The sequence below is a fragment of the Delphinus delphis genome, chromosome 11 (assembly GCF_949987515.2).
Source record: "Delphinus delphis chromosome 11, mDelDel1.2, whole genome shotgun sequence".
In the NCBI taxonomy this organism is placed as follows: domain Eukaryota; kingdom Metazoa; phylum Chordata; class Mammalia; order Artiodactyla; family Delphinidae; genus Delphinus; species Delphinus delphis.
Window position 1 is genome coordinate 1,672,577 of NC_082693.1, and position 23,382 is coordinate 1,695,958.

Here is a 23,382-nt window from a genome sequence, read left to right on the forward strand (position 1 = left end):
GAGTTTTCGTGGAAGAGAGCGAGCTGGCAGTCAGAGCCTGGAGGACGGAAGTGGTACCTCGCTGGCATTTATCACGTTCTTTTCTCCTTCTCTTTTTAAAAATAAAACCAGCTTCTGTTCTGAAAATAAAAAACTTGAGACTTGTGACAAGCTTCCTGTGTAGTTTCTTTTCAGATCTTTCCTGTCCTGGTTTCCTTACTAAACTCTTAAATGTCACCGTGGCATCTGTCATCATCTTGCGGGTCTGTGTTAACGTTATGGGTGCACCTTGGCTACTTCCTTCCAGGCGGTTGGCGGGCTCTTGACCCGGCCGGCCTGGTGTGGCCCAGTCAGGCTTCCTCAGCACCCTGGGCTCTCAGCCCGAGGGTGATTCCTCAGCTCCTGGGCTCTCACTCCTTCTTTCTGAGAATAACTCGTCAGTGGGAGAAGGGCTGAGAAATGACTTTACATGCTCTGCCCTTCTCTCCCCAGCCAGAAGCGGAAATGCCATCACAAAGGAGAACAAAATGACTTTACATGCTCTGCCCTTCTCTCCCCAGCCAGAAGCACAAATGCCATCACAAAGGAGAACAGGCCGTGCTTGTTTTGTTCTCAACACAACGGAGTCTGGGGCGTCTAGGAGAACATGGGGTCTGCATAAAAATAAGACTACAGTCGGACTTCCCTGGTGGCGCAGTGGTTAAGAATCCGCCTGCCAGTGCAGGGGACATGGGTTCGAGCCCTGGTCCGGGAAGATCCCACATGCCATGAGGCAACTGAGCTCGCGTGCCACAACTACTGAGCCTGCGCTCTAGAGCCCGTGCTCCGCAACAAGAGAAGCCCCCGCTCGCCGCAACAACGAAGGCCCAACGCAGCCAAAAATAAATTAAAAAAAAAAGACTACGGTCGTTGTTCTTTAGCACAGAAACACCTGGTGCTATTCAGGGGCTATTCAGGTGAGGCCAAGGGCCCGCCTCTCTTGCCCGGCCTGCCCCCCGCAGCTGGGCGCTAGCACCACCTGGCCTCCAGGGCCTTCCCTCACTTGTAAGACAGCAGCGACGTCCCCTCCCTCACAGGCTGCGGTAATGGGGCGATAGGTGCAAAAACGGTCCTTTCCGTCAAGACATTCACAATCATAACGGGGACAAAACTTACATATACAATAGTTTCAGAACAGCAAAGACCGTGTCTTCATTTCTCCCTAAATGCGGATGGACGGTAAGGTGACCACCTTGACTACGTTCCTCGTGGCTGAGCTGCCCCTCACCTGCTCAAGAGGGGAGGTCGTGTCGGGTGAGTCTGGCCCTGCAGCCGGCCTGGGGTCGGGGGACTCGGGGGCCTGCGCTCCGCTGGCCGGCCCCTCCGGGTCCTCGCAGCCCCTCTGGGGGGGCCTCCCCTCCACCCCCGAGCCCAGAAGGACAGAGCCACTTGCTGGAGGCTGCACTGCGGTCAGGAAGGGAATCCGGGTCTGAACCGCATCCGTCGGCCGCGGGCAGCCTTCGGATGTGGCCTCCCTTCCGTTGTGCGGCTCTGGCTAAAAAGCAGGGGCTGGACCCACACCCTTTGAGTCCCGAAGGCCCCCAGTCAGGCCGCAGGCAGACGCTCTTCTCAGGAAGGGAAGGAGCCAGGACACTGCGTCACACTTAGGCGTGAACAACCGAAGGTGACTCCCCCCAGGAAAGGGTGCCTGGGTGTGGGGGCATTGGACTAGGCTTCTCCCTTCCTTCCCCGTTCCTCTGACACTTGGGCCCTCACCGGGCAGGTCTTCGCAGGAGGCCCCTCCGTCGTTTACCTGGGAGGGGAGACTGCCCCCCGTGGAGTGCAAAGGCTGTAGGATGGAAACCGCCATCGTCCTGTGAGCATCATACTCCCCCTTCTTTCCGATTCAAAGGTAAGCAGGCAATCAGTAAAACCCATCACACCTGGCGTTCAGAGGCCCGGCTCAACCTGCCGAGTGGATGTTTAAGGGATGAACAGAACCCCCTCCGAAACCTGAGGACCTTCCTGAGCAGAAAAGAGAAGCTGGTTCAGAACCAACGAATCCCGCAAGGTCCACAGCCCCACGCAATCACTCCTCGTCTTCCTACAGGAAAAGCCGTGGACATCCACGAGGGTCACGTGGCCGGGGGTCCTCCTGCCTCCTCGAGTCCCTTCTGTCACTCTGTCCAAGAGAGGAGTCCAGGGGTAGTGGTCACAGACCGCAGGACGTGGGCTCTCGGAGGACCTCTCTGGGTGAGGCAGGATTTTATTAGCCGAGGTTCAGAGCAGCACGAGAAGAGAGGCCTGGCCTTATTCACACTTGATGCTCTTGGTGTTGGCAAATGGCTGACACCACATTCAGGCTGACGGAATCTCCAGCACTTGCGGCCAGCAGAGACCAGTGTGAGACTGGGGGCTCTGGGGGAGGGGGAGGGAGAGTGGGCAGAACAAGGTTGAGCACCTGGGGAACTTCACAGCTCCGTTCACACCCGCCACGTCCACACAGGCACACCACGGAAGGGAAATTAGTGCTTGCCTAGCGACGGGAGGTTGGGGGTTGGGGTGATGATTAGGGGCTGGGTTTCTCTGGGGGCATAAGAAAAACGTTCCAAAACTGATTATTCGGAAGGTTGCTGAGCTCTGAGCCCCTAAAGCCTTGAACTGTACAGGGTCCACGGTGAGTTGTATGAGCTGTGAATCCTATCTCAGTAAAGCTGTTAGGAAAAAAGGCAGGAGTCCTGCTGACAAAGGGAACATAGTGGACAATGCCAACTGGGGACATCTGGCCTCAAAGGCCAGCGAAACAAGAATCTGAGGTCTGTGGGGAAGGCGATCCACATGGAGAGCGTGCTCCCGGGACCAGGACCACGTGGGCTGGCCATCCTGCCACACGGCAGAGCCCCGGCTCCGGCTGTGGAATCCACACTCTGCATGCTGAACACGCGCTGACTGGAAGCAGGGGGAATGTCTCAGAAAGCCTGTGGGAGTCTGGACCCAATGACACCCACCTGCATCATCAGAGGGATGGTGCCTCAGAGGCTGGCGGATGGGAAGGCTCAGCTCCTCTGTCCCCGTCCTTGTCCGCTCGGGCTGCTGTAACGGAACACTGCGGACTGCACAGCTCATCAACGACAGAAACACCCCTCACGGTGCTGGAGACTGGAAGTCCAAGGTCAAGGTGCCGGCAGATTCCTGCTTCACAGATGGCCATCTCGCTGTGTCCTCGCACGGCAGAAGGTCAAGGGGGCCCTGTGGGGTCTCCCAGAAGGGCACTCGTCCATCCACGAGGCCCCACCCACGCCCTCACCTCCTCCCAGAGGTCCTCCCCAACACCATCACACAGGGGATTAGGTGTCAACCTCAGGATCTGGGGGGACACTGACGACAGTCTATAGCACTCCCGCACCTGGTCCTCTGCTACCAGCGGGCTGGCTGTGAGCTAAGCACCGTCCGGGGCCTGGGCCTCGAAGGCCTGCTGCTACCAGCCACAACCTCACCACGAGAAAGGCCTCTGCCACAAGGAACTTGTTGACCTATAGCAACGTGTGACTCGACCGCCAGGAATTCTGAGTGAACAAATTTATTCATTCCTTCATTGATAAGCTCTTTCACACACGTGCGTGCGCACACCCTGGTATCTGATTTCCCACCGAACTTCAGAATCCTCTCCTCCGTGCAGGAGCCTGGAGCTCCAGTTCAGGACTCAGGTACAGGCAAAGAGAACCCTGAATCCCAGGGTGGGGACCCCAGCGTGCACAGGGCTGGGGGCTCCCTGTGCTTCCCGAGCTCGGGCGCTGCAGCCCGGGGGCCCAGCCTGCGGCCCCGAAAGAATCCTCGGCCGTAGGTCTCCCGCTGACCGAGGCCACGCTGGGCTCACGCCACGCTGATGCCATCAGGCGCCATGACCCACTTCTATCTGGTCTCTTTCCGAAAATGACTGGGTGTGTTTGGCCCTCAGCCTCCCGACGGCAGCAGCTCATCCTGGTGAAGGAGCCCCAGCTGCACCCAGCCTGGCCCCGAGGCCTCCCCAGGCTGCGCCCACTGCCCCGCCTTCCGTGGCAGGCTCTGTCACGGCCCTGCCGCGCTCGCCTGCAGCCCTCAGCCCGGGAAACGAGCTGCTCCTTCGGCTCAGACACGTCCTCCTCCAGAAGCTTCCCCCTGGGCCAGGCACCCCTTCTGCGGACTTCACGGCCCCGGGCGAGCTTCTGGCAGCCTCTGCATCTCGCGCCCCACCCCGTGTGCTACCCCGTCCCGCTCACTGGAAGGGCAGCTCCCTGATGGTCAGGGCAATGCGGGGCACAAAATAAAGGCTGAAGGAACGAATGACGGACACCCAAGGACACCGCCATTAGCTCCTGGGAACAGGCTGTGGGTTCTCGCGGGGACGGTCACGGGAAGAAAGGTTAAGGGGACAGAGCCAAGATGTTTACTTTTTTTTTTTTTTTTTGCGGTACGTGGGCCTCTCACTGCTGTGGCCTCTCCCGTTGCGGAGCACAGGCTCCGGATGCACAGGCTCAGCGGCCATGGCTCAGGGGCCCAGCCGCTCCGCAGCATGTGGGATCTTGCCGGACCGGGGCACGAACCCGTGTCCCCTGCATCGGCAGGCGGACTCTCAACCACTGCGCCACCAGGGAAGCCCCAAGATGTTTACGTTTTAAAGGTACACATCTCACGCATGAGCATACACACGTCCACACGTGCACACCTACGGACACACGTGCTCACCACCCTGGGCAGGGGAGGCCCCACGCGGCGGCCCCTTGGGCTCCAGGCCAGGGTTCTTGTGAAGCTCCTGGAGGAAGAGCAGGAGCTGGAGGCTCCGCAGGCTCTCCAGGCCCTCAGGACACAGCGGCTGCCCGCCCGGCCCCCCGCCCCCGTCCCCGTCGGCGTCGTCCGGGAGCTGCGGGGAGCTCCTGGAGATGTAGCCCTGGTCGGACTGCACAGACCGCCGCTGCTCCCCCCCAGGGGGCGTGCGCACATCCTGGCAGCGCGGGCTCTGCTGCAGGGACGGCAGCATGGAGCCGTCTGGCCGCCCCGTGGGGCTGCTGCGGACGGGCGGGTCCTCGGGGTGCATGGGGAGGAAGAGGATGCTGTTCCGCCCCGGGCCCCAGCCGCCCAGAAGCGGGCAGGCTTCGTCTCCCCCAGCCAGGGCCAGCCGGCTGGCGGCACCGCTCCTGACGGCCCGAAGGATGGGCTCCACCGCCTGTGCCGGAGGGGCCCCGTCCACCGGGACCACCGTGGTCTGGAGCGTCTGGGCCGCCGGCTGCTCCTGGGGCCAAGGCTGGGGCTCCAGCCGCGACGGGCCCCCTCCTTCCCCCGCAAGGAGCAGCTCCACCAGCAGGCTGCCCTGGGAGGCGGGTTCCAGCACCAGCGGCTCCTGCCGGACGATCCCTCCTCCCGGCGGCGGCTCCTCGAAGGCCTCCTCGTCCAGGGACGGGAGGTCCTGGTCGTCTGCCGGGCAGAGGTTCTCGAGCTTGAACCAGTCGGGGCGCTGGGCCTGCCAGCGGCGGAAGCGCTGCACGGCCTCGCGGAGCTGCTGGCCGCTGGGGCTCTGCAGGTAGTTCTGGGCCGTGAGCGCCCCGACGCGGTGCATGCGGCCCGGCCCGAACATCTCCAGGTCCTGGATGCGGAAGTAGACCTCCTCAAACTTGTCCATGAGCGCGTAGCAGGAGGTGATGTTGAAGAGCTCGGGGATGTCAGCCTCGCAGCTGATGTCGCTGAAGTAGCAGACGATGTAGGTGCCGAAGCAGGCCGGCCTCTTGAAGTCCGGCAGGATCATGTTCATGGCCGCCGTGAACAGGTCCCCCGCGGGCTTCCCGCGGTCACAGCGAAGCTGGACGGCGGCGTCCTCCCAGCCGAGGATGGCCTGCCACTTGGCCCGGGTGCCTCGGGAGCACAGGACGATGATCTTGGAGTTGCCCTCCACCACCTCCTGCTTCCGGCGGCCCACCCAGGTCATGACCCCCGCCTCCGAGATGGCCTGCTCCTCCAGCAGGTCGAGGGCCACTTCGGTGCCGCACACGGTGAGCAGGAACTGGGCGAACTTCAGGACCACGTCCACGTAGAGGGGGTGGTCAGCCGAGTAGACGATCCAGACCTTCCTGGGCTTCAGGGGTGGGGGGCTCAGGCTGGTGGCAGCGGGCAGGACGTCTGAGGGGAACAAGGAAGCCAGGCCGAGGGTTCAGGCATGTCGGCGCTGACCACACACCCAGGCCGGGGACAGCCCCGCCCGGCTGGCCGGGAGACTCCCGAGCCCCAAGAATGCAGCTGAGACCTCAGAATAAGCCCAAGGCGGCCGCCTGGACGTGCTGGCTGCCTGCGAAACAGCCTGTGCCCTCGGGGAGGAGTCTCTCCCTTTTTTATCTGGCCTTTAGCCTCCATGTTAATTAAAATTGCTTTTTTTCTTACAAGACACAAAGGCCCATTTACACACAGCTGCTTTCGGGAGGACCTCTTTTCACAAAACACGGTGCCCAGCCTCGCTGTTGGAGGTCCCCTCTGTTCGGAGCTAGAGTGGGTCCCCGGCAGGTGTCATCTCCTGAGGGACAGGAGCTGACTGGGTGGCCCCTCCAGGCCGCTGTGAACAGACTCACCCCAAACCCAGGCCGCCCAAGCCGGGAGGCGCCCACCTGTGCATCTGCTGCCGTTTTCACATTTTCCGTGACGGGACCCTGAGAGGAAAAGAAATGCCAGAAGTAATACTCCAGAAGTGTCCTTGCAGGAAGCACAATCTTACAAGATGGCTCAGAACGGCTCTTTTGGAAGAGAAACAGGGACCAGCTCACAGGGGCACCTGCTGGGAGCTCTGCCCCACTCCCGACCAAGGGAGGGGTCGAGGTAGCATTCTTAGACGCTCTGGGCCTCTGCAGGGAGACCGTCCCTCCCATGACCGCTGTGTGACCTGCGGGAGGTATCAATGCCTCTGAAACTCAGTTTCTTCCTCTGTGAAATGGGTCTGTGTGTGAAGTGGCCGGCACACCCCACCAGCTGGGTCACACGGTGCTGGGTCTGCAGCACTGACCTGGCTGGGACCCCCAGAATGGTGCCTGGGAGGTTACACCCCAACAGTGGCCATCCCCAAGCAGAGCTCGCCTTCAGGGAAAGCCCCTTCCCCAGACGTGTCCTTTCAGGAGGCAAAGTCTTCCGAGATGCCTCCAGCAGTAGTGCCACTGGGCCCCTTACATTTTCTCCTGGTATTTTTTCTCTTCTTTGGCCGCGCCTCGTGGCTTGTGGGATCTTAGTCACCCAACCAGAGAGTGAAGCCAGGCCCTTGGCAATGAGAACGAAGAGGCCTAACCACTGAACCGCCAGGGAAGTCCCTCCTGCTGGTGCTCTGGGGTGAGGAGGTAAACCAGCGTGCTGAAGTGACCACTCGTCCTGGAGGCAGCGAAGGGCCCGTGGAGCAGGGCTGACTCACCAGAGCCATGCGGCCAAGGCGGACGTTTGGAACCTTGATTTCAAGCCCCACCCTTTGGGCCTCTGCCTAGAACTCTGAGGTCCTCCCTCGCCCCGAGGAGTGGCCGCTTCGGGAAAAGGTCAGACGTGTAGCACGAGAAGCAGGCGGCCTCCCGACGCCTGCAGAGACCTGGACGCGGGACCCTCCCAGGGAAGGACCCTCTCGACAGGTCTCGCGCCCGGCTGGTCATCTTCCCCAGCGTGAGCTGTGGTCATGGGGAAACGGCCTCCCAGATCGGGGTCGTGGAGGGGCAGGGAGAGGCTAAGTCCCCACCCCAAAGACCCATGTTTCCTCCTGCTTAGAACGTGGCGAGAGAGGGCCGCAGCCGGAGGGAACCGATGCTTATTAACAGGCTGAAGGGCGGGGATGCGTGGGGCTGTGAGCACAGTCCCCCAGCTGGTGCAGGGACGAGGGGCACGGGAAGAGAGGCAGGGCAGAGGGCAAGCCCCAGGTGGGCCCACAGCCCCTGGCCTTACCCGGTAACCGCCAGGCCAGGCAGACGGTCAGCAGGATGACGGAACCCACGAACAGGATGGAGAGGCCGGGGATGCACCTGGACACCCACAGGGGCATGTGGTCTGTGGCAGGAGAACAGCGTGATGGCGTGGCAGGGAGGCCTGTGACACCAGCCCCGGGGGCCCGCCCGCTGCCCTCCCTGAGCTGCCCTCTCTGCTGTGCCAGCCCTGGGGTCCTCAACCAGCCGCCCACCCTGGGGGGTCCTCCCTGACACCAAGATGGGCCATGGTCCCACCACCCAGGGCCGCCTCCTGGTACAGCCTTTCTGCCTGGCTCCACTCCAGGACACAGGGACCTCTGTGTCCCCTGAGGCGGCAGAGACTGGGAGGAGTCGGCCTTACCTTCAATGGCGTCTGCAATAAGAACCAAGGACAGACTCTCAGTTACTAGCAGCAGTCACACACCCAGCCCCCGCGTGCCGTGCCGGGGCCTGCTGACGGCCTGGCCCGACGCCCAGCCCTTTGTACAGGTTAGTAAACTTAGCGACACCACCTACAGGGGACACCTGAGCTGGTGGCCTACTGGGAGACGCCTGCCTCCACCTGGAGGCCGGGTTCCGTCCAGGCCAGTGCAATGCCTGCTGCTTTTTTTTTTTTTTCTTTTTTGCGGTACGCGGGCCTCTCACTGCTGTGGCCTCTCCCGTTGCGGAGCACAGGCTCCGGACGCGCAGGCTCAGCGGCCATGGCTCACGGGCCCAGCCGCTCCGCGGCACGTGGGATCTTCCCGGACCGGGGCACGAACCCGCGTCCCCTGCATCGGCAGGCGGACTCCCAACCACTGCGCCACCAGGGAAGCCCCTCCGCTGCTTTTTGATTGGCGTCTGCTGCAGGAGGCTTCTGAACGGGAAGTGGGCAGCGCGCTGGGGGCTCAGGTCAGAACCGGGGCTCTGCCACTTCCTCGGTGTGTGACCTTGGACAAGGTGCCTGACATCGCTGTGCCTCAGTTTCCTCACCTATGAGCCTGGGGGAGGGAGTCTCCACTTCATGGTATATATTACGTAGTACACAGTACTTAGTATAAGGTACACAGTACACACTTAGTACAAAGTACATAGTACCCAGAACCCAGTACAGAGCACTTAGCACACAGTAAAATACACTTAGCGCCATAGTCCACAGTACCTCCACTGTGGTGCACAGTACCCAGTACTTAGTACCCAGTACGCAGCACACAGCACCACAGTGCACAGCACCTAGTATACAGTACTTAGCAGGTAGTACCATGACTCACAGTTTGTGAGAATTAGAAATGGACACGTTAGAGCACCCTGTTCACTACACGGTCCTTGACTGTAACTAGGACAATAAGAATCCCCATTTTTCAAATCACGGAAGTTTTGAAAGGTTAAGTGCTTTGCCACACAGCTAACGAAAGGCAGTCAGGAGTCCAACCTGGAGTCTCTCTAAGGCCCCACAGCGCAGGCCTGGACGACGTCAGGGCTCGGTCGGCCGGCTGACCTTCGCCCGTCCTCCCCCGGGTGCGCCCCGGCCGCCGTGCGTCTCACCTGGGGTGTGTGGGACCCCTGGGCAGGGCACGGCCACCGAGTGTCGGAGGCAGTCGTTGAGGCAGCTGCTGAAGAAGGGCTGGATCTGCAAGGACAGAGCGCAGGGAGGAGAGGCAGGGGGACGTGGCCCACCTCGGACCCCGCCGGCCCCTCCAGGACGTCCCCGCAGCTGCTGGGCAGGAGGGGGCAAAGGGCCCTGCCCAGGTGAGGCCAGGGGCCGGGCAGGAAATCCCAGGCGGTAGCGGTGCTGGGTCGCTGGGGAGCACGAGCCCCGGGCCGCCCACCCCGTCCCCACCCGTCCCCACCTGCACGTGGTGACGGCAGCACCAGCTGAAGTCTGGCAGGGTGAGTGTGACGTTGCAGCGCTGCCGGGTGGCCTCCTGTGCAGGCTGCAGGGCAGAGGGGCAGTGAGGCCCTGGCCTCTGCTGGCATGCGCCCCCAGGAGGCCCCAGGGAGAGAGGCTGCAGGGCAGAGGGGCAGTGAGGCCCTGGCCTCTGCTGGGATGCGCCCCCAGGAGGCCCCAGGGAGAGAGGCTGCAGGGCAGAGGGGCAGTGAGGCCCTGGCCTCTGCTGGCATGCGCCCCCAGGAGGCCCCAGGGAGAGAGGCTGCAGGGCAGAGGGGCAGTGAGGCCCTGGCCTCTGCTGGCATGCGCCCCCAGGAGGCCCCAGGGAGAGAGGCTGCAGGGCAGAGGGGCAGTGAGGCCCTGGCCTCTGCTGGCATGCGCCCCCAGGAGGCCCCAGGGAGAGAGGCTGCAGGGCAGAGGGGCAGTGAGGCCCTGGCCTCTGCTGGGATGCGCCCCCAGGAGGCCCCAGGGAGAGAGGCTGCAGGGCAGAGGGGCAGTGAGGCCCTGGCCTCTGCTGGCATGCGCCCCCAGGAGGCCCCAGGGAGAGAGGCTGGCAGGTCCCGCTCCAGCAGGAGCGGCCCCTCCCCAGGGCCGTGGCTGTGCGGACTCAGGACTGCATCCAGCACCCAGCTGCCCCGCTTGGCTTTGGCCGCTGGGGATCTTGGGGACGGACACACCTGTCCTGCACTGGCCCTGCCCTGGCTTCATCTTATTTCCTCACTTTTACTCCCCTTTGCCTTCACTTCCACATTTTAAAGTCTTCAAATCCTTTTTGCAATAATGGAATTAACAAGGCTAACAAAAAGAGGACCAGGAAAACGTGGGGGAGGGGAGGACAGAGGGCCGGGCGTGCAGGGCAGAGACAGCCATGTCCCGTCAGCTGTCGGAGCAACTACACACCAGCCACACTCCAGTCACACGTGGGAAGGGAGGACGGCAGCCCAGGTCACGCCCTCCAGCACAGCCTGAGCGCCTGGGCCTTGAGGCTTGGAGAGGCGGCTCTGAGCCAAGCTGGGGGGGTTAGGAGAGCGGCAGAGAGAGCAGTTACCACGTCCAGATCCACGACGCGCCGGAAGCAGCTGCGGTTCTCCGCGGGCAGAAAGCTGTCCAGCAGGATCTGGTATTTGGTGGACTCGTTCCACGGCGTGAAGCTCAGCTGCAGCTGGTGGGCCTCGAGGATCTCCACAGTGATGTTGGGGTCCCACAGGCTGCCTGTCCCCCAGGGGCACAGACGCGGCCGGGAGTGAGGGGCGAGCACGCGTGCAGGTGTGCGTGTGTGCGAGTGCACCCAAGTAAAGCCCCCCACAGGGCTGCCCGCCAGTTACCTGAACTCACGCAGGGCGTGGTCATCTTCATCCTGGGGTCCTCGCAGTCTGTGGACCGGGAAAAAGTGCAACCGTCACGCGCCTCCCCTGGAAAGCTGGCTCCTGCGGGGCCTCTGACACCAGAGCTAACAGCCTTCTGCCTCTGGGGAGCCTGCTCAAAGCTGGCCCTTCAGAGAAGCCCCAGGACAGACACTGCCATGGGCCAGAGGCCCCACAGGCCTGGGACCGAGGGGTCTTGGTCCACTCCTGCTTCCTCACCCCCGGGGCTCCCTCTCCTGAGCCGCCTCTGCCCTTGAGGAGAGAAGGACTGTGTCCCGCTCAGCGAACGGCAGCATTTCCCCAACTTTCCCATGTCCTCACAGTAGTCTTGGGTTCAGCCCCTCTGGGGTGGGCCTGGGAAGCTGCATTTCTGACAAGTTCCCAGGTGATTCCATGGTGCTGCGGACGCAGGGAGCCCGTGGGGACCACTCCTCTGGAGATGTCTTCTTGATCCCTCCATTTCTTTGACTGCAACGTTTGTACTTTGGTTTCAGAAGGCACGAGAGAGGCATGAATCACCGCAAGTGACAGGGGCTGAGCCAGTCCGCTTTAGGGACAGGGGAGGGGGCGGGGGGGTCACTCATTTGACAAATACTGGCTGAGCCCCCGATACGTGCCAGGCCCTGTGTTAGGCCCTGGAGATACGGTGGTGAGTGAGACAAAGTCCCTGCCCTCCAAGGATGACATTCCAGTGGGAGAGACCGTAAAAGCAAATAGTGTAATATCACGTCACGAATATGTCAAGATGATGGAATGTCGGGGAGCAGGGAGTGACACGAGGGGCAAGAAAGCCGGGTGGACAGATCGTGTGTGCACGCGTCTGTGTGCACGTGTGTGCACATTTGCACATACAGGAGTATGCATGTGTGCACGTGTGTGAGCAGGGGGTGCTCTGGAGATGAAGAAGGCTTCAACAAGCACTTCCCGATCACCTCCCACATGCAGGGCCACTTGTGGGCGTCTGGAGGCGCACAGGCGGGTGTGGGGTCCAGGCCCTGTTCTCAAGGGGCCGGCGTCTAGGTGTGCTTGGCTCTTAACAATGAGAAAAGCAGGCAGTGGCAGAGATGCTGGGGAGGACAGAGATGCACCCCAGAGGTGCACACACGTCAAATGATGCTTTGGAAGATGAGCCTGCCAGGCGTCCCAGGAGGAAGGAGTAGTGGCAAGAGGGGAAGGCGTGGGATAAATGCAGGTGGGACGTGGGGGAAGAATGAGGAACTGAGAGCTGGGGCGGGGCTGGGAGCAGGGCCACAGCTCTCCTGGGACTGGCTTGTGCTCCTGACACGTTCTGGGCAGGAAACGTGCATCTTCAGCCCCGCGGAGGGACTCCGGGTCCCGTGAAGCTCCTGGGGTCGTGGGCCAACACCCACTGTTTGTGTCGCAAGAACGGGCTCCGCCTTCAGGGAGTGGAGGCTGTGGCCACTCAGCAAAGAACCTGGCCCTGCACCTGTTTGTCCCGTGGGTCCCACAGGCTGACTGCAAAGTGAGGGGTGAAGGCAAGGCTGGGGGGGGCGCTCTTACCGGGCACCAGGAAGTTTCTGGACTGGTGGTTTGGGTCCCCGTCAGGGATGGGCTTAGGCAGGTGGTGGACGGTCACCTCGTACTCCTGGCCGGGTTCCACCACGAAGTGGCTGAAGGCAAAACGCCACTAGGAGATGGGAGAAGGGGAGGGCAAACAGGTCACGGCTCTCACCAACCTGGGCCCAAAGTGCACCCCATCCACCCCCAAAGGATCAGTCAAAAGAGGGAGAAAACAACCACTACAGCAAGCTCCCAGGTCGGAGGCATCTGTTTCTCTGTTTTTCGTTTCTTCTGGTCTTTCTTGCCTATTATTATTATTTTTTTATTAATTAATTCATTTTATTTTTGGCTGCATTGGGTCTTCGTTGCTGCGCACGGCCTTTCTCTAGTTGTGGCGAGCGGAGGCTACTCTCCGTTGCGGTGTGCGGGCTTCTCATTGCCGTGGCTTCTCTTGTTGCGGAGCACGGGCTCTAGGCACGTGGGCTTCAGTAGTTGTGGCACATGGGCTCAGTAGTTGTGTCTCGTGGGCTCTAGAGCGCGGGCTCAGTAGTTGTGGTACACGGGCTTAGTTGCTCCGCGGCATGTGGGATCTTCCCGGACCAGGGCTCGAACCTGTGTCCCCTGCACTAGCAGGCGGATTCTTAACCACTACGCCACCAGGGAAGTCCCTTTCTTGCCTATTTTAAAAAACCTAGATCTGGCCTCATCAGGAGACAGCGGGAGCCAAAAGCAAGAGAATTTGGGGAAAGACGAAAGAGCCCCCTCCCTCATCGGCCCTCTCCAACTCCAGAGCACACAAGGGGCAGCTAAAAACTACTTGTTAAGTGACTCTGCCTCCTTAAATGGGAAAGCCAGGGGTCTCTTGAGAACGTCCTGGAGCACAGAAGTGCAGCGAGAGGGCTACGAGGTCCCCCCCGCCCCCCTGCCCAGGCCTGACAGCATCTTCGTTGCGCAAACCTTTTCTGGATGGTGTAGGTGACACACGCTGACTCCAACTTCCCTGGTGGAGTCCGTGGGGGTCCCTGGTCCTCACCACCCTCCAGCAGTAGTTTGGGGGTCCCCACTAAACACGGGACAGGGGATCTGTCTTTGCTGCTTGTGTTTGTGGGAGCCCTGCCAGCGGCCACTTTCCAGACGTAAAGCAGCGTGTTCAGATGAGCCTGGGTCAGGACCGCCTGGATCGCTTGTCACCACCAACCGCTGCTGTTTAGACACCCGCAGCCTCTGATTCAGGAAGTCTGGGTGGGGCCCTAGAACCCGCATTTCTAACAGCTCCAGGTGATGCTGCTGGTCTTGGGACCACGCGCTGAGCATCAGTGCTCTAACCAAACTCACAGAGAATCCACTTCCGGCTCTGGGCAGCAAAAGGGGCAGCAGCTGCAGCAGAAACCACGGCAGCTCCGGTCTGGGCAGAGCCTCTCCTCCCGGAGGCCCCGGGCTGACCCAGGTACAGGGCAGGCTGGCATGCGTGGGTCACAGAGCCGCAACAGCGAGCGGCGACATAAGGTAGGAAGGAAGAGCGGCGTGTGTGCGCATGTGTGCGCATGTGCGCGCGTGCATGTGCTGTTCCCCAATGGTCACCACCATCCCCGCCCCCGCCCCCCGCCCCGGCTGGAGTCTTACCCGCTTGTGATGATGCTTCAGTGTGGACAGAAACTCAAACTTGACACACAGACGTTCGTTGGTGTTCAGCTGCAAGACAGACAATTCCGCTCCCTCCAGGTAGAGGATGCTGGCTGGAGGGCAGAGGGAGGGGAGGGGCCGCAGCTGCAGATCAAGGATGACTAACCGCCGGGGTGGTGGGGAGCACGTCCCGTCTGGGACGCTTGCCCGTCTTACCCGCCCTCTGCTTCCTGCTCCTTCCAAGCTCCCTTTGGGCTGTATTAGCCACTGTCTCGTGGACAGCTACCCCGCTGGACATGGACAGCGACACTTTACCCAGGGCTCGAAGCGAACGCTCTGCAAATTCGTGGCTAGGGCATTGGCGACACGCTGTGGGTGTCAAAGGGGTGTCCCCGAACTTGAAGAGGACGCAGCAGCCAGCGGGGCTGGAGCCTCAGGAAGGGAACTCCCCCAGGCCGTCCACAGGTCTGGGCGCCCTGGTCACCCACCCCTGAGAGGTTGGGGCACTGCTGTCAGGAAGGCCAGCCCCGCAGTCAGACAATTCACGACCTGACGCCTTTTCCGGGGTGACGAAAATTTTAGGCTGAAGAAAGGCCTTCCTTGAAGGATCGTGGGTTAACATCCAAACTGAAAAGGACTCACTGCCTGAAACGACGGGTCCTCTCACTAAACTGGCCCCTCGCGTCTGAGCACAGGGCTGGGAGCCCAGTTCTGAGTCTGGGGGGAGGGCCGGGCGGTCCAATCTGTGGGCTCACCGGAGGTGGGCAGCACGTCCAGACGCCCACTCACCGTCTGTCTGAAGCGTCCACTCGACATGAGCCACGGGGAGCAGGTGTCCTTGCTGCGTGTGGACAAAGCGCAGCTGGGTCTGCACGTCTTTGGGGGGCGAGGGGGTCAGGCTTCGAGGGTGGATCCAGGTGTCGTCCAGGCAGGTACCTGGGGGCCAGGAAAGGCAGAAATCAGAGGCTGGCAGGCTCTGCAAGAAACCAAAGACGCAGACCAAAGAAGACACCTCTCGGGGGTCCAGGGAGCCAGGGCTTCACGGTCAGGCCGTGCCCGAGACCGCGGCTGTGCTCTCAGCTGCCCAGCCCTGCTCGCTCTCCCGATGCCTGTCTGGGGTCACGGCAAAGCTCTGATGTCTAAAGGGCACCTTAGGAGAGACGACAAAGCATGCCCTTGGCTTTGAGAGGAGGCAGTGGCTGGAAGTGGGGCAGGAGAGTGGGGCAACCAGAAGAGCTGCCCTATTGTCATGTGCGGGGTCCCTAATGAGCACAGACACTTGAACTGTGTGCCTCCTCCTTGAATTAAAACACAAGACAAGGTCCCACCCCAGGTGTCGCCCACTTCAGGGTGACAGCTCTGGCGAAAGAGTCGTATTACACATTCACCAGGGTAGCACCCCAGAGAAAATCCTAATGACAGGCCTGTGCCTCCCATCCTGACTGCTGCACGATGAACGTCCTCGACGGAGGTGCAGGCGCGGCCCCAAATCTCAGGGGTCCTCCTGCTGGGGGCTGGGACCCTCGTCAGCTCAGCGCGGGGTCAGCGCTTCATCGCGGCAACATGAGAAAAACAAAAACCGGTGACTTACTGTTCTTGACTGTGCAGTTCAGCCCCTGCGGAAAAGAGAAGCAGGTAATCACAGACAAGAAAGAACTTGAATCCACAAGCCGGGCTCTGGCGTCCCCGGGCTCATTCTCAAGAATGAAACACAGGCACCCTCCCTCTCTCTTTGAGGGACACTCTCGGGGGGAGGGACCACACTTCTCTCCTGTCAACTGAGGAGACACAGGGTGAGAAGTGGGCATAGCACGTGGCAAATGGAACTGGCATTTTCTGAGTGCCTTTAGGAGCTGGGAGGCACCTTAGCCTCTTTCCCTGCCCTGATATCAGAATGCTGGCATGGGGACTTCCCTGGTGGTCCAGTGGTTAAGACTCCACACTCCCAATGCATGGGGGCCTGGGTTCGATCCCTGCTCGGGGAACTAAGATCCCACATGCTGCAACTAAGCCCGCGTGCCGCTACTGAGCCCGAGTGCCGCAGCTAGAGAACCCTGTGCACCACAACTAGAGGTGCCACAACAAAGACCCAGTGCAGCCAAAAAAAAAAAAAAGAATGCTGGCAGCCAGGCCCAGAGAAAAGACCTCTGGATTTCGACACCTGAGAGTCGCCCAACAGACAGGCCACGTTCACCACCAGCCTGACCCTTACAGTAAGTTCAGTGATCAAAATGCCCGTCTACACAGGGCATCCAGTCAGCCTTTAGGACCTCAGTCTTGAGATATTCTCAGACAGCCAAAGGGTACCAGCTATCTGAGAAGGATTTCCTGTATGAAAAATATGTCAAAACCCCCCAAATTAAAAAAACAAAAAAGCTCTTGGAGGAAATAAGACAATGCTGGGAACAGGATAAAATTAAAACAAACAAAATGTAACAGTTTCACAGAAATAAGAGAGGACACTTCATCCACATGAGAAGGACAGGGTACTGTGGAAAAGTGAGCAAGCAGAGAATCAAAACAAATCTTGAAAATAAAAAATTCCACAGAAGGCCTGGGCTATAAAATTCAGGAAATTTCTCCAAAGGTAGAACAAATACAAACAGAAATAGGAGAAACAATATATGAGTATTTAGAGACTCAATTGAGGAGTGATAAGACATGATTAACTAGATTTCCAGAAGAAGACTACACAGAAAATAGAGGGAAGAAATTAAAAAGAAAAGAAAAAGAAATTCTAGAACTGATTATTTCCAAATTAAAAAGGTCCACTGAATGGCCTTCACAGCAAATGAATAAAAGGCCTAGACCAAGGCCCATCATGAGACTTCCGGAATACCAGGAGTGAAGAGAAAATCATAATGTTTACAGAGAGAAAAAAATAGGCGATACACAGAGAGGAATCAGAGTGGCATCGTTTTTCTTAGCATCTGTGCTGTGGGCTGGAAGGCAGCAAAGCGGTGCCTTAAAAATCCTGAGGGGAAAGTATCTTTAACCTGCGATTTTTATACCCAGCCAAACTATCAAAAAAGTGTGAGGCGAGAATAAAGACATTTTCAGACACATAAAGACTTAAAAAAAAAATCGATTCATCTATCTATACTTCTCACACCCTCATACTTAGGAAACTGCGGGATATGCTCCAGCAAAATGAGGGAGTTAACCTCTGAGAAGGAAGACTGACCCACTGCCACAGGCTTGGGGCGTAATCGGTCCAGGCTGGGGTTGGAGAATACAGAATGAAACTGATGGAATATCTGCCATGTGACAAAATCTCATAGAAAAAAACCAACATTAGTTACATGGAAAATTACGGAAGTGAAGAATGAAAGGAATTATCATCTCCAGGAGGAAAGAGAAATTATACCAGAAAAGAAATACAACCAAAGCACACATACTTGCCTCAGCAGTGAAGATTAGCATTTGTTATAGTATAAACACTAACCATTGGGACTACCCTGGTGGTGCAGTGGTTAAGACTCCACGCTCCCAATGCAGGGGGCCCAGGTTCGATCCCTGGTCAGGGAACTAGATCCCACGTGCATGCCGCAACTAAAAGTTTGCATGCCACAACTAAAGAGCCTGCCTGCCGAAACTAAGACCCGTAAGACCCAGTGCAACCAAATAAAACAAACAAACAAACAAACACTGAGCACTGATAGAACCACAATGGGAAGACTGGGAGGGGAAGCAGTGGGAGGAGGTAATGTAAGAAATTTAAATTTTCATCTATTGTAAATCAGTAGGTAATATCTAAAATCGACAAATGAAGAATAACAATATAAGTACATTTAGAAGTATGGAGGCAAATGCCAGAAGAAATAACTGGAAGTAGTATAAGTGATCCTCTTTGGGGAACTGTTTTAGGGATTGTGGGGGGGGGGCAGGGACCTGCTGGGTTTTGTTTTAAACATCTTTGTACCATTTTAAAAGGATCACCACATATCACCTTGATAAGAGTTAATTATAAGGTAGAATTTCATCTATGACATTATTCCAAACAAAGAAAAGGATTAAAATGTGAGACAGACAAATGAAAACATGAATTTGTTTAGGGGAAGCCATAGCAGACTTTTTCTTCTTATAATCTAATTTCTATAAGGAATTTACATTAATGTAATGTTTTCAATCGTGTAAAAAAATGCATTCAGGATCTCCTCTGGATACCACCAGGACAGACCCTGCTTTATTCCCCTCCAGCAAATCACCCCTCATTTCTTTGTTTCAAATGCCCATTTTAATTTTTTTTTTTTTTTTTTTTTGGCGGTACGCAGGCCTCTCACTGTTGTGGCCTCTCCCGTTGCGGAGCAACAGGCTCCGGACGCGCAGGCTCAGCGGCCATGGCTCACGGGCCCAGCCGCTCCGCGGCATGTGGGATCTTCCTGGACCGGGGCACAAACCCGTGTCCCCTGTATCGGCAGGCGGACTCTAAACCACTGCGCCACCAGGGAAGCCCAAATGCCCATTTTAATTTAAAAAGCAGTAGGATCAGAACATTATTTGTGAGCTTGTGAACAGCACTATGTCAGGGCCTCCTGCAGAAGCCCAGGAGGGGATGCCCACGATGATGATGACTGTGGCCAGTGTGCACCGAGCTCTCCTCCTGTGCCAGGCATCACGCTAACACTTTGTACGCACGTGTTATTTAATCTTAACAACAGTCCTATGAGGTCGGTACCATCATCCCCTTTTTATTCATGAAAAAACTGAGGCACAGGGAGGTCAGCTAAGTGGCCCAAGGCCCCACAGAGCTGACACTCAAACCCGTGCAGTTTTGCTCCAGAATCCCGCTCTTAACCATGGCCACGTGGCCTCTACATAAAAAGGGGCGCTCGCAACAGGTGGGCCCACCCTCTCCATCCGCGGTGGTGAGGATTACAAGGAAGGACTCAGACAGTTCCACGGACATCGACGAGAGCCCGGTAGAGAGAAGTGGGCTGGGCGCTCACACACAGTTCTGCTTTGGTCCACCTTGGCCGGCCGCCCAGCGTCTCTGAGACAGGTGCATGGTGCCAGCCCGGCAGCCCATTGAGAGCTCTGAATGAAGGTGTGCCTGTCACCCCCGGCACAGAGGCGGCATGAAGCTGCAGGCCACTGTTCCTGCCCCAGCACACCCAGCGCACAAGCCCCTGGTCCGCCCAGCGTGTTATGTGATCTCCCCACAACCCCGTGAGGCAAGAGTCATCCCTGAATGGCCGGGAACACTGGGTCACGGCGGTGGAGGGACTGGCCGGGGCTGCAGGGCGGCTGAGAGACAAGCTCCACCCGAGGCCCAGGCCTGACTCAGCCGCGTCCCCTGCTGCTGATGCTATGTGCTACCTGTCACATCTCACACAGAGGCTGGCAGCCAGTGGAGGAGCCCATGAACTCTGCGGTGATGCACTGACCGCAGCCCTGACTGCCCGGTGTCCACACCACACAACTTGACACTCGGGGAGGATCACGGTCGAAAGCTGTGGCGACCAGAAGATGGGGTTAAACCCACGGCCGTTCCACCCCCAGTCAGAGCTGCAAGTGCTTGGGAAAAGAAGAATTTGTAAGGAACACATATCCCGTCTAGAAACTTTGGCGTTAACACTCCCGCCGACCACCTCCAAGTTGCGGGCTTTCTTCTGGGCTGGCGGTCATGGTCATGGGAAGCTGAGAAGGCCCAGGTGGGAAGGGTCCCCCAGGGAAACACAGTTTCTCCAGTAAGGATCGGATGGGTGGGGGGGACTCAGAGTCCCCTGGGTTTTGAGGCACTAAATCCAAGCAACCGGAACCAACCTTGCTTGGTCTCCGCCTGTCACTGCCTCGCAGGCAGAGCTGGCTTCGTCACTCAGCTGCTCACCCTCCCCTTCGTCCTTTCGGTCCACAACCATCTGTCAGCCCCCACGTCCCGCGCCTGCAGCACTGGGCTGTAGGCGGTGGAGTCAGGATGCAAACCCAGGTCCTCCGGGGTCAAGTGCGGGCGTCCCCTGACGCTACATGGTGCTCTGTCCACGGAGGCGCCAGCGGAGGGAGGGAAATCTGGAGGGCGTCGCTCCTCTCTCTTCAGGGCGCGGGCCGTGGGGGGCGTGTGTCTGTGGCCAGGTGTACGGCGGGGGTGGGAAGGCAGAGCCCGGGGGGTGCAGACGAATCTGCCAGGGGATCCCGCTCTGCCACCCCACACCTCCATCAGGCCGAGCCCCCCTGCTCCCGCTGAGCAACTGAGGTCAGGCCGTTTCAGCTCAGGGGAGCCCCTCCCTCATGTCCCGATGCTTCTCTCACTTTCCTGCCACTCAGACCCCTCAGTCCTCAGCCTGCCCCCCCACGGGCCTTGGCTCAGCGCTTTCCACCTCCTGGAACGCCCCAGACCTCTGTCCTGGAGGGCCGCCCAAGTGTCTTCTCTGCCGCAAAGAGCACCCTAGGCTGCAGGAGTTTCTCTCTTCCCTGGAATTCTGTACACTCACTGGTTGCACCGAGAGCACTGGCTCCAGGCTCCGGGGTGATTCACCACCCCTCTGGTCATCATCGGGGAGTGTGGCTCTGTCGTTTCAGGACCTTGTATGTTGCAGGCGCCTGGCAAGTGGCCATTGAGAAATGAACCGAGTCCAAGGGAAGGACCTGCTGAGTGGGTCTCACGCTTTGCCCAGGAGTGGGAGTCACAAGGACGGTCCCCAAATCATTCACGTTAAAAGAAAAGTTTCTGCTAAACAGTCGCTGACCCTCCTCCACCCTCTTGTGGTGAATCCTCGACAAAATTAGGTCAGGAGGAATACCGCTTCGGTTGTTTCACATCCTCTGACTCAGATACTGAGGGTTATTTCTTAGCGCCAGTGGTGGAGGGGAGTGGACCGAGGAAAACAAGAGGAGCGCAGGGGAGTCTTTTCCCTGAAGCCGGGCCTCCACCCCAAGGCCACTACCCGTCGGTGGGTGTGTCGCTTCCTGTGGGCACAGCGGCGCAGCTGCCCGGCGGATACAGACCAGCGGGACCCCAGACCCGGTCGGTGGCGGCCGCAGGGGCGGCGTCCTGAGGGTCCACGCGGCCTCCAGGGCTCGCGCCGGAGGGGTCACCGCTCTGCCCTCACAACTCTCCCCGGAAGCTGCCCCCGCAGCCCCGGGGCCCGTGCGCCAGGCGCTGCGGCCGCGGGGTCCCCGAAGCGCGGGCTCCGGCGGAGGAGGGTTCCAGGACCCGGGCTGGAACCGGGCTCGCTCCCGCCTCGCCCTCCGTAGGCCTCTCCCCACCCTTTACTAACCAGCGCGCCCCGCCTCCGGCCGGCCGCGCCTCCTCCGAGGCCCTCCCCAAGTGTGGGACGCCGCTGGGACGCCGGCCCAGGTTGTGCAACCGGCGCTGCGCGATCTTTCCCAGCAAACTCCGTGTTTTCCCGGGTCCGCATAGCAACTCCCGCCGCTCCGGGAGTCCTCCCCACGGCGGCCCGCTCTGTGCCCGAGCCTCGGAACCCCCGACACCCTGCGCGGACCTCCTGTCACTCGGCAGCCCCGCGCCCCCGGCCCCCGCCCCCCGGGATGCGTCGGGGTCTCACCTGCTGGGTGCACACGGGCGCCGGGTGGTCCAAGAGCCTCAGGGAGGCGCGACCCAGGCCCGGGCCGCACAGGAGCAGGAGGAGAAGCAGGAGCGACGGCACCGGCGGGGGCCCCCGGGACGCGCGCGGCCGGCGGCGCGGAGCCCCCATGGCTCCGGCCTTCGCGGAGGGCTCGTGCCCGGGCTGGGGGCACAGCGAGGGCGCGCCCCTGGCTTCACCTCGGCTGAGTCCCGAGTTAGCTCCCACACGGCCGCTTCCGGCTTCCAGACCTGCCCCGGGCGGGAAGCGCAGAGGGGAGAGCTCGGGCCAGGATAGTCCTTCCGCGGGTCCCGCCCCGACGTGCGTCCCAGGTGCGCGCTCCTCCCCGCGCTCCTCCCCGCGCTCCTCCCCGCGCTCCTCCCCGCGCTCCTCCCCGCGCTCCTTCAGCCCCGCCGGAGCCGCGAATCCCGGGCAAGCGTTTCCTGCGCTCCAGCTCAGCTCGCTGCCGTATTTCATCCCTGCTCTTACCGTCAGGCTGTAAAACTCTATTTTAACACCTTCCCTGAGCTCTCGACCCCGGCCTTACTCTCTTCTTTTTCTTCTCCTTTTTCTCAGTCCCTGTCTCTCTGTATCCTCACCCTCTTACCCAGATTTTGCTTTCTTGGCTTTCCGTCCTCCTTCTCGAGGTTGGGACAGCTCCGTGCTCCGACAACGCTGGCCCCCCGAGGAGGTGGGAGCACTGGTCCCCACGCACCTGCGCGGGCTCTGGGCCTCCCTTGCCCTCGGCCGTCTGTGCCCCCAGCGCTGAGCCTGCGCCCCACGTCTGCTGAGGGTCCGCCTGGCTGATCACCCCTTATTAGTCTCCGGTCCAGAGGAGCCTGCCTTTGGAGCCCGCGGACTAAGTCCCTCCTCCCCGGCCTTCCAAGACCCCCAGTCCCCTGGGCAGCCCCCTTCTTGGGTCCCCGTCAACCCCTGTCCCAGACCTTGCCCTCCCGTTTTATCCTACACGCTGCTGACGAGTGTGCCTCCCGGAAGTGCACTTTTCATTCTTTTCCTTCCTTCATCCTAAGCCCAGCGTCGTCTGCATTTCCTTCCCTGACAACTGACCGCCTCTTTTGGCCCCCGACACCCGCGGACCCAGATGCGCTCAGCCCTTGTAATGCAGACAGGCTTCCCAGGTCTGGGGAGGTGGACCTTCTCGCTGTCCAAAGGCCCTTTGCCCGCTGTTGGCAGACCCCTGGCGACCGTCTGACCCCCCTCTGCCCGACAGGACCCAGCTGCATTAGGCCTGGAGCTCTGCCATCTCCAAACACTTTTACCTGTTTATTGTAAAAGAATTTTGGAAAACTCTGCATCCTTCCATACATTTTTAAGATGACACCCGAAAATGTTCATCCTAAGTGTAAACAGATGTGGAGGCTGTAATTACTAAAATTCGACATTCGGAGTCGGCAGCTTCCGAGATGGCCCCCACCCCATCCCACCTCCCGGTATTCGCTTTCTTCTGTATCTCCCTCCCTTGAGTGTGCGCTGGGCCTTGTGACCTGTTTCCAGCAATAGCATATGAGTAGGATGAGACAAAAGACAATGGGATGTCACTGACAAGATTAGGC

General features: G+C 59.6%; 1 protein-coding gene across 1 annotated transcript; it reads right to left on the minus strand.

The window, feature by feature from the left end:
- Positions 1-1,047: 1,047 nt before the first annotated feature.
- Positions 1,048-22,045, minus strand: IL17RA (interleukin 17 receptor A). The gene is made up of 14 exons (XM_060024049.1): positions 21,791-22,045; positions 15,877-15,901; positions 15,075-15,221; positions 14,286-14,398; positions 12,663-12,789; positions 11,103-11,150; positions 10,826-10,989; positions 9,740-9,823; positions 9,435-9,519; positions 8,272-8,283; positions 7,891-7,992; positions 6,588-6,629; positions 2,967-6,108; positions 1,048-2,376 (listed from the first exon to the last, which is right to left on the minus strand). The coding sequence occupies exons 1-13, from the start codon at positions 21,938-21,940 to the stop codon at positions 4,664-4,666; spliced, it is 2,544 nt and encodes an 847-aa protein (XP_059880032.1). The 5' UTR covers positions 21,941-22,045; the 3' UTR covers positions 1,048-2,376; positions 2,967-4,663.
- Positions 22,046-23,382: the final 1,337 nt, after the last annotated feature.

Excerpts from the sequence above, each read along its gene's own strand:
- IL17RA (XM_060024049.1), bottom strand. The coding sequence starts at position 21,940 with ATGGGGGCTCCGCGCCGCCGGCCGCGCGCGTCCCGGGGGCCCCCGCCG. Across the intron at positions 12,790-14,285 it reads TGAAGCATCATCACAAGCGG|TGGCGTTTTGCCTTCAGCCA; the intron begins GTAAGACTCCAG and ends CCCATCTCCTAG. Across the intron at positions 6,109-6,587 it reads AAACGGCAGCAGATGCACAG|ACGTCCTGCCCGCTGCCACC; the intron begins GTGGGCGCCTCC and ends TGTTCCCCTCAG.